This window comes from Sinocyclocheilus rhinocerous, unplaced genomic scaffold (assembly GCF_001515625.1).
Source record: "Sinocyclocheilus rhinocerous isolate Xijiao unplaced genomic scaffold, SAMN03320098_v1.1 scaffold8, whole genome shotgun sequence".
Lineage (NCBI taxonomy): Eukaryota > Metazoa > Chordata > Actinopteri > Cypriniformes > Cyprinidae > Sinocyclocheilus > Sinocyclocheilus rhinocerous.
The window spans coordinates 1,002,185-1,011,994 of NW_015666800.1; the positions used below are offsets into that span (position 1 = coordinate 1,002,185).

At 44.4% G+C, this 9,810-nt stretch overlaps 1 protein-coding gene across 1 annotated transcript in view; it reads right to left on the bottom strand.

Annotated features, from left to right (window-relative positions):
• Positions 1–9,810, bottom strand: part of LOC107733079 (disintegrin and metalloproteinase domain-containing protein 12-like) — a 109,200-nt gene that overhangs the window by 9,065 nt on the left and 90,325 nt on the right. Inside the window, exons 13-16 of the mRNA XM_016544575.1 lie at positions 5,176–5,265; positions 4,335–4,530; positions 3,827–3,935; positions 679–877 (exon numbers count right to left, since the gene is read on the bottom strand). Of these exons, the coding sequence (XP_016400061.1) occupies positions 679–877; positions 3,827–3,935; positions 4,335–4,530; positions 5,176–5,265 (594 nt within the window). The remainder of the gene's footprint in view (positions 1–678; positions 878–3,826; positions 3,936–4,334; positions 4,531–5,175; positions 5,266–9,810) is intronic.

Sequence of the window (9,810 nt, forward strand, 5' to 3'; positions counted from 1 at the left end):
GGCGACCGTCATTACTGGAAGGGCAGCTGAAGGTGGGAGAACCTGTGCAGAGGCCACGGAGCTTGCAAGCGCTGAGGTCACCGGGATGCCTGCCACTCACACCGACATCAGAGGGGGGTCCGCCACAGTGTACATAAGTCTCGGTTGCCTGGGCACTGCCTTACTAGCTTCAAGTACATCGTTCGTGAAGGCCGGGAAAACTGGCATGGCGTCCATGATGGCTGAAGACACTGGCGTGGCAGCCATCTTGCAGAGAGGCTCTGGGCTGGCGGCAATCTCGCGGAGAGGCTCTGGGCTGGTGGTCATGACGGGACGAGACTCTGGAATGGCAGCCATGTATATAGGCAGAGGTAATGAGCAACAGGTGAAAACAATCAGTCATGATGTGCAATGGGTTATGGGAAAGTCCAAGACTGAGTAACAGTATGGGATGGAGTGCCCTCCAGTGATTATCAAAGGCACTCCAGCTGGTGATTATGACAAATATAATATAATATAACATGTGGATATTGAAACTGATACACTGGGGAGGTTAATCAGCAAAACCAACACCAAATGGCCAATGAAATGCAATAAAAATTGCCAAATATCATCTCAGCCTGGCTGATAAACCACTAGCATAATTTCTTGATGACATAATCTCAAGCAGATACATCATGTGATGATTTATTCTCATACCATTCCCTCAGCACACTTTGTGCCTGCCAATACCAGTCCTGGATCAGGCATATCATCACCAAGGTACACATGTGTTCCGCGGCACAGAATGCGCCCACCCTCCTGCAGAGGTATGTTTGTCTCTATGGACACCGCATTGGTTCCGATCACTGGCCTTTTGGCACCTCCTTGGCACTGAATTTTCCCACACCTAGCATCCCTGTTTAAATCACACAGACAAAATACAAGGAGTGAGCATGCAACAAAAGTGCTAAATGTTTTTCCACTGAATAAATGGGATAAGGTGATAAAACAACTGAAAAACAGAGAGGAGATTGTGCTGTCTTGAGGTAATCTTGCCTTTCACACCCTCTCACTCATGTGAGGAGCAGAGAGTGTAATTAATAGTGACAAGAGATTACATGCAAAACCATGGGCCTGCCTCTGTCACTGAATAATAATGTCATGGCTACAAAGAAATTAATAAAATTACCTTCTTTACAACATGTCTGATGGGCCATCCCATAATAATTAGACAGCAAGTGACATGAATGAATCAGGACAACCTTGACCGATATTACTCTGTCTCACTTATTCTTTATTGTTTTGAGAATGTATGTCATGAAAATTGGTATTTCTGTGTTAGTCACTGGTTCTAAATTTTAATTATGCATGCTGTATTGGCACTATAAAAGCTAAGAATTTGTATTGCCAAAATACCACAAAATTAAGTAGAATAAAAGTTAAAATGGGGCAAAGAAGTAGTTTAACAAACAAAACGTACTCGGTTACTAATGTAACCTCGGTTCCCTGAGATACGGGAACGAGTACTGCATCGCTAAGACGCTAATGGGGAAAACTCCTATTCTCCAATGACTGAAGCCTTTTTTAAATAATGCAGTGTAACTGCACGGCCATTGGTTTCCAGATCAACAACCAGTTATATAAAAATCAAACCAATGGCTCAGCAGCGGAGCTGCACAAGCCTATGGCGATGAAGCCTGCCAGAGCCCGCCAGAATGGGCGGGGCCATCTGGCTATATCTGGCCTGTTGCCATAGGATCCTCAGGTTACTTCGAATGAAGCGACGACTGAGTTGTGCAGCTGCATAGCACGGCTAGTTACGCAGTACTCATTCCCGTATCTCAGGGAACCGAGGATACGTTAGTAACCGAGTGCGTTTCCTGTCGATACTTCACTCGTACTGCGTTGCTAAGACGCTATGGGGAACCAGTACAATCCCGCCGTGTTATGCTAGAGGAACGACTCATACTTGAACTTGCCTTAAGCACCACAAGGGGCCCAGAGAGACCAAGTATTTAGTAGGGAACGCCCCACAGGAAGCAATAGGGCTAAACTCGCAGAGGTCAGCCCGGCCATGAGTAATCGTTCCAAGAAGACCCTTACAGCCTCGGCACTCTGTGAGGGTCAAGAGCGTAAGAAGGGAGGCAAAGCCTAAGCACTGGTAATTGCCCTAAGGCAAGAATGAGCCCATTACGCAGAAAGGACCCTGGCCTGTAAGGCTGGTATGTCCAGATTATTGAACCTGTCAAATGTGGATGGCAACGCCCAGCCGGCCGCCGCACAGATTTCTGCAATGGACACACCGCTAGACCATGCCTAAGACGAGGCCATACCTCTATGAATAATCACGAAGCGCTGCATTTTGACACATTTTTGCGTGTATTTTCTTTCTGAGGAGCAGTGCAAGTTCTCTTTCACGCTTTTAAAAACATGAATAAATATACTTCTATAAATCAAGCATGTCCCATTTTGCAAAAGTCACGTTCCATGATTTTACTGATTTGCACATAAAATTGGGCTTTTATGGAGGAACGAAAGCGCAGCGCTGGAAAAGGGGGCGGAATGGGGCGCAATAATCGTTTTCTTAATTACTGTATTTTCATAATCATTGGAGGCCAAAATCGAAATCGAAACTGTTTTTCGATTAATTGCACAGCCCTAGGACGTGGTGTCCCCTTAGGTCTGGCAAGAAGGTGCGAGGGCCTAAACACACTGCCAGCATCTCCAGGCAGTTGATGTGCAGCCATCCTTCCTCTTTCGACCAGAGGCCAAAAGCCGGTTTGCCATCGCACAGCGCTCCCAACCTGTGTTGGAAACGTCTGTTGAGACTACCGTCCTTCTGCAGACCATTCCCAGGGGCACACCCCGTTCTATCCACTGAGAATCTTTTCAAGGGGCCCGAGCTGCCGCGCAGGCCTGGTCCACCTTGATACGAAAATGCCAGACATGGGACGGAACTAGCGGTTTCAGCCAGTACTGAAGGGCCACACGCGAAGCAGGCCTAGCTGTAGCACTGGAGATGCAGAGGCCATGAGACCCAGCATCTTCTGAAACATCTTGAGGGGATGAGAGGCTCCTATTTTGAAAGATGCCACGAGCTGCTGAATAGCCAGTGTGAAAAACTGTCCGAAAACTGCTCCCAGGAACGATATCCGACAGGAAACACACTCCGTTACTAACGTAACCTCGGTTCCCTGAGATACGGGAACGAGTACTGCATAACTCGCCGTGCTATGCAGCTGCACGACTCAGTCGTCACTTCAGTCGAAGTAACCTGAGGATCCTATGGCAACAGGCCCGCTTATATAGCCAGATGGTCCCGCCCATTCTGGCAGGCTTCATCGCCATAGGCTTGTGCAGCTACGCTACCGAGCCATTGGTTAGATTTTTATATCACTGCACGAACCAATGGCAGTGCAGTTACACTGCGTTATTAAAAAAAGGATTCAGTCACCGGAGAAAAGTAGTTTTCCTCATAGCGTCTTAGCGACGCAGTACGAGTGAAATATCGACAGGGAACAGAACAATATTATATCAAAGAGGAAAACAAGCAAAACAGAAGGCAAAGCAAAGGGAAACAAAAGAAATGAGCAAAGCAAAATAAAACAAAATTAAATGAAGCAGAACAAAACAGAACAAGAAAACTAAACAAAAAGTGTCAAATCAAGCAAACAAAACAACAAGAACAAAACAAAAAGCAAAGCATATGAAGCAAACAAAATAAAACAAAATTAAATGAAAGCAAAATAGAAAAGTAATAATATAATAAAATGTAAAATGGAAGCAAATTTTACAAATGAATGTAATTGTACTTTAAGTAAAAGGTTAAAGTGCAAAGAGCTGTAGTATCATGCCCTGCCTGTACCTTGCTTGACATTTAGCAAAGGAACCTTTGGAGTCTTTTCCACAATTTCCATAGGGATCACCTGCAGAGTTTACTCTTTCAAAACAGATTCCCGGGGCAGGTTTCGCTCCTAGAAAACGAAAAGGAATGAAAATAAAACAGCATATGCCCACTGTCAGAGATGGAAATATGACACTGTACAATCCTTCCATCTTGTTTTAGCTTGTATATAAATCAAAAACAGATGAAAGGATATCATATGTCAGACTGTGGCCTGAATCCTTTTGGAAGGTAGTATGAACAGACATATGGAATAAATAACAGCAATCAGTGTGAGCTTTCATATTGCTTGAGCTCGCCGTATGAATGCATGCAGGATTGAATGGGAAAATCTGGCTCGACAATGGTTACATATAGAATTACAGTGTCAAAAATGTACGATTAATAAAATGTATATCTGCAGAACCCTACGATAAATTTTTGGTCAACAAAATAAGCCCAGGAACCCTGCAGCTATCCACATACCAACCTGGTCCCCACAGAGTGATGCATTGCTGCTCATGAGTCTGACAGATGCCGTTGTAACAGTAACCATCCATATTGTGGCACACAAGTCCATCTTGCAGGTACACATTGGCAGGGCAGTGGGGGTTTGATCCGGTGCAAAACTCAGGTAAGTCACAGGAGTTACTGGACTCTCTACAAGGAGTCCCAGCTGGTTTTAACTGCACAGACACACAAGAACAAAAGGCTTCAGACACAAATAGAGCAAACTTAAAGTGCACAGTCAACTAAAGGGGATTTCTTTCAAAATGAAGCAAAGAGAAATATATACTCAACTCCGATGCAGGCACTATGGGATAAATTCAAAGTCATGCAGAAACAAGCTTTGCATGAATTACAAAGGCTATTGGGTACAATAGTCAGTTGTTCAGTTGTTTCTACCAAGTAATATTCATGGAAAAGTTCTCCAAAAACTATTCCTTTACGTTGCACTAAGAAACGAAATATAGTCCAAAAAGTGTCAAGATTAAATTCTTTTAGTTGCAATTTCCATTTAATGAAGCATTATGTTGAAAGCCTGTTGTAGTTTGTTGTAAAGTCTGTGTGAACATGTATCCCTGTTCTGCGGTCTGTTCCGAAGGGCCCTGGTCTGGCTTCTTTCCTCAGTAAGTAAGTGAGCTGAGCGCTCTGATTTATGTGTCTGGAGGCCTGAGAGGAAAATTAGTGCCTATGTTTGAAGCGCAAATGTCGGTTCATGTTGCACTTATTAATGGGGCAAGGAGAATGTGATTTCCACGCCATTATTTTACACACAGAGAAAGAATGAATGAGGAGGAAAGAGGGATGGGACAGATTTACAAAAGTACCTGGCAGTCTTCACAGCACTGTCCATGGGCACACACGGCATCTCCCTTGAGAGAGCAGGTTGTAGCGTTACAGCAGGGGTTTAGACACTCCTAAAAAACACATGGAACATGTGGAAAAGTTAAGTCAATCATAGCACACTTCATTTAACTACTGAAGTCTTGAAGTTAAAGGATCAAAACGATTGTTAAATTTTAAGAGTCAGAGAGAAGCTAAAAATGTATGTCATTCAAAGACCCGATAGACCAAAAGCAAAAAAGGGAACCAAAACAAGCTAAGTAAACAAACCAAAAAAAAAAAAATCTAAATAAGCAAAACAAGAAAAATAAACAAAGAACAAAGCAACAAAACAAAAAGCAAAACAATGAAAAAAGGAAACAAACTACAGTGGGTATAGAAAAGAATCACACCCCTTTAAAATAATCACATTTTGTTGCTTTGCAGCCTGAAATGAAGACGGACAGGTTTTGTTTTATCTAGCTGTATTTACTCAATGCAACTTATAACATCCAAGTGAAAGATATAATACATGTCAGAAAAAAACAAACAAACAAACAAACAAACAAAAAAAATTTAATCTTTTGATTTAATTACAGCCTTTAATCTCTTGGGATATGTCTCGGTCTCTACTAACTTTGTACATCTAGACTTTGCAATATTTGACCACTCTTTGCAGAACTGCTCAAGTTCAGTTAAATTTGCTTATTTTGTAACCGTTTGTGGACTGCAGTCTTCAAGTCATTCCACATATTTTCATTGGGGTTTAAGTCTGGGCTCTGACTAGGCCATGCAAGGACATTCACCTTTTTCTCCTTTAACCACTGTGTGCTCAGTTTTGCTGTGTGCTTTGGGTCATTGTTATGTTGGAAGGTAAACCTTCCCATTGACAATTTTCTGGCAGAGGACAGACGATTTTCCTCAAGAAATTGATGGTATTTTGCCATTTTTCCTTCTATCCTGACAAGTGCTCCAGTCGTTGCTGCAGAGAAATGCTCCATAACAGGATATCACCACCTCCATGCTTTACTGTAGCAATGGTGTTATGTGAATGGTGAGCTGCATTGGATTTCCGCCAGACATATCGTTTGGTGTTGAGGCCAAATAATTCAAATTTTAGTCTAAAATGCCTCAGAATCTTCAAGGTGCGTTTTGGCAAAGCTCAATCTGACAGCATGTGGCCTTTCTTGAGGAGTGGCTTTTTTCTTGTAACACTCCCATACAAGCCAGATTTGTGGAGAATTTGAAATATTGTTGTCACATGCACACAATGACCACTCTTTGTCATAAATTCCTGCAAATGCTACAGCAAAAAGTTGCTGTAGGCCTCTTGGTAGCCTCTCTGATCAGTTTCCTTCTAGCTCTTTCACCCAGTTTGGAGCGACATCATAGTTGATTGTTTGCTTCACTTGCACTACCAAGGACTGAAATTCTCCAGGAAAGCTCTTTTCATGCTGAGCTATTCAAAATGAGCACAGCTGATCACAGCTGAAAGTCAAATGGCTTTGTGTGCCATTGAGAAGGTGATTAGCTACACCTGATTGAGTTTACAAGTCATTTTTAGGAGCGGGTGATTATTTTTCCAGCTCAGTGATTCAGTTTTTTTTCTTTTTTTTCCCTGACATGTTGAAGAATCAATCCAAGATGGCACCGCAGATGGCCACCTCAGTGATTGGCTCTCCAGTTTTTGTTAGTTTTTCCTGTTTTTTGTTTCTCAAACACAATCAGTTTACCAGGGATAAACTGCTGAACATTCGGCAGTACACACCACACAATCTTCTACCAGATTTCATTTATTCGGACGTGTTGCTGAACGTTGTATTTGGTGGAGCAGCGGCGCTGATCAAACGCTTCAGGACGCGCAGACGTGGGAAGCAAGCTGGCACGCTCGTGAAGCTCAGACAGTGTGGATTTCAAACGGTGCTGCCTAGCATTCATCTGGCGAATCTCTGCCTCTACCCAACAAAACGGACAAACTTCTTCTGCTCTCCCATACAAATAAGGACTTTTCACATTCTGCTGCTCTGTGTTTCACGGAAACCGGACAGCGTGTTAAATCTGCCGAGCTTCCAGCTGTTCAGAGCGGACCGCGATGCAGAATCAACGGGGAAATCGCGTGGCGGCGGGACATGTTTCAACATCAATGAAAGGTGGTGTACAGATGTAACCGTGTTAAAGAAGATGTGCTGTTCCGATCTAGAAGCGCTTTTCATTAACTGTAAGCCATTCTATTCGCCATGGGAGTTTCACTCGTTCATTCTCGTGAGTGTTTACATTCCACCGCAAGCGCACGTGAGCTCAGCTTTACAGAAACTCGCTGATCAGATCACAGACACAGAGCAACAACACCCGGACTCTTTTAATCATTCTTGGGGACTTTAATAAAGCATATCTTTCCTGTGAACTGCCAAAATACAGACAGCATGTTACACGTCCCACCAGAGACAGTAATATACTGGACCATTGTTACTCCACAATAAAGGATGCATATCGCTCCGTCCCCAGAGCAGCTGTAGGACTCTCTGACCACTGCCTGGTTCATCTTATGCGACTTACAGGCAAAAACTTAAATCTGCTAAACCTGTAGTAAAGTCTAAAAAAAGAGATGGACCAACGAAACAGAGCGGGCATTACAAGCCTGCTTCGACTGCACTGATTGGAGTGTTTTTTAAGCTGCCACCAATGATCTGGACAAGCTCACGGAATCTGTAACATCATTTATCAGTTTCTGTGAAGACATGTGCATCCCTACCAGGACTAATTTAACATTCAACAATGATAAGCCATGGTTTACAGCAAAACTTCGTCAGGCCAAAGAGGACGCCTACAAAAGGGGGGACAGAGTATTGTACAATCAGGCCAGAAACACACTGAATAAGAATAAGCTACAACACCAGTTTTCCTACGCTAAAAAACTAGAACACCAGTTTTCTGCGAATGAGCCTGCATCAGTGTGGAAAGGCCTGAAGGACATCACCAACTACAAGACACCATCCCCCAGCACTGAGGCCAATCAACAACTTGCTGAAGACCTGAATGAGGTTTTACTGTAGATTTCAAACTCCCAGTCTAACACCCCACACCCGCTCTGAACATCTCTCCACACAACCATCAACACCTCCTGCAACCCCCCTCTCCCCCACTCCTACGTTTCAGATCAGTGAGGATGATGTGCGCCAGGTCTTCAGAAAGAACAAGAGAAGAAAAGCACCAGGCCCAGACGGTGTGACACCAGCCTGTCTGAAAACCTGCGCTGACCAGCTGGCCCCCATCTTCTCACAGATCTTCAACAGATCACTGGAGCTGTGCAAAGTCCCTGCCTGCTTCAAACGCTCCACCAGCATCCCTGTCCCAAAGAAACCCAAGATAACAGGACTTAATGACTACAGACCTGTGGCCCTAACGTCTGTGGTCATGAAGACATTTGAGAGGTTGGTGTTGGCTTATCTGAAGGACATTACTGGACCCTTACTAGACCCCCTGCAGTTTGCTTACCGAGCAAACAGGTCCGTGGATGATGCAGTCAACATGGGACTGCACTTCATCCTGCAACATCTGGACAAAACAGGGACTTATGTGAGGATCCTGTTTGTGGACTTTAGCTCCGCTTTCAACACCATCATCCCAACACTCCTCCAGACCAAACTAACCCAGCTCTCTGTCCCTAGCTCTATCTGTCAATGGATCACCAGCTTTCTGACAGATAGGCAACAGCTAGTGAGAATTGGTAAATTCACATACAACAGCCGCACCACCAGCACTGGCGCCCCTCAGGGTTGCGTCCTCTCCACACTGCTCTTCTCCCTCTACAGCAACGACTGCACCTCTAAAGACCCCTCTGTCAAGCTCCTGAAGTTTGCAGATGACACTACAGTCATCGGTCTCATCAAGGATGGAGACGAGTCTGCTTACAGACAGGAGGTTAAAGAGCTGGCTGTCTGGTGCAGTCTTAACAACCTGGAGCTGAACACCCTCAAAACAGTGGAGATGATCGTGGACTAAAGGAGAAACCACCCTGCACTCCCCCCACTCACAATCATGGACAGCACTGTGGCTGCAGTGGAGTCATTCAGATTCCTGGGCACCACCATCTCTCAGGACCTGAAGTGGGACACTCACATTGACTCCACTGTTAAAAAGGCCCAGCAGAGGTTGTACTTCCTTCGCCAGCTAAGGAAATTCAACCTGCCACAGGAGCTGCTGAAACAGTTCTACTCCGCCATCATAGAATCCATCCTCTGCACTTCAATAACTGTCTGGTTCAGCTCAGCTACCAAAACTGACCTTAGAAGACTACAGCGGATTGTCCGGACTGCTGAGCGAATCACTGGTACAACCCTCCCTTCTCTCCAAGAACTGTACTTATCCAGAGTGAGCAAAAGGGCTGGCAGAATCACTCTGGACCCCTCACATCCAGCACACACCCTCTTTGAACTGTTGCCATCTGGTCAACGCTACAGAGCTCTGAGCACCAGAACGGCCAGACACAGGAACAGTTTCTTCCCTCAGGCCATCCATCTCATGAACACTTAACAATAACTGTGGAACACACACTACTTATTCACTCATACACTTATTTATCTAACACACATACTCAGTCTACATTCCAATTTGCACATAATATACCTGTACATACAAAA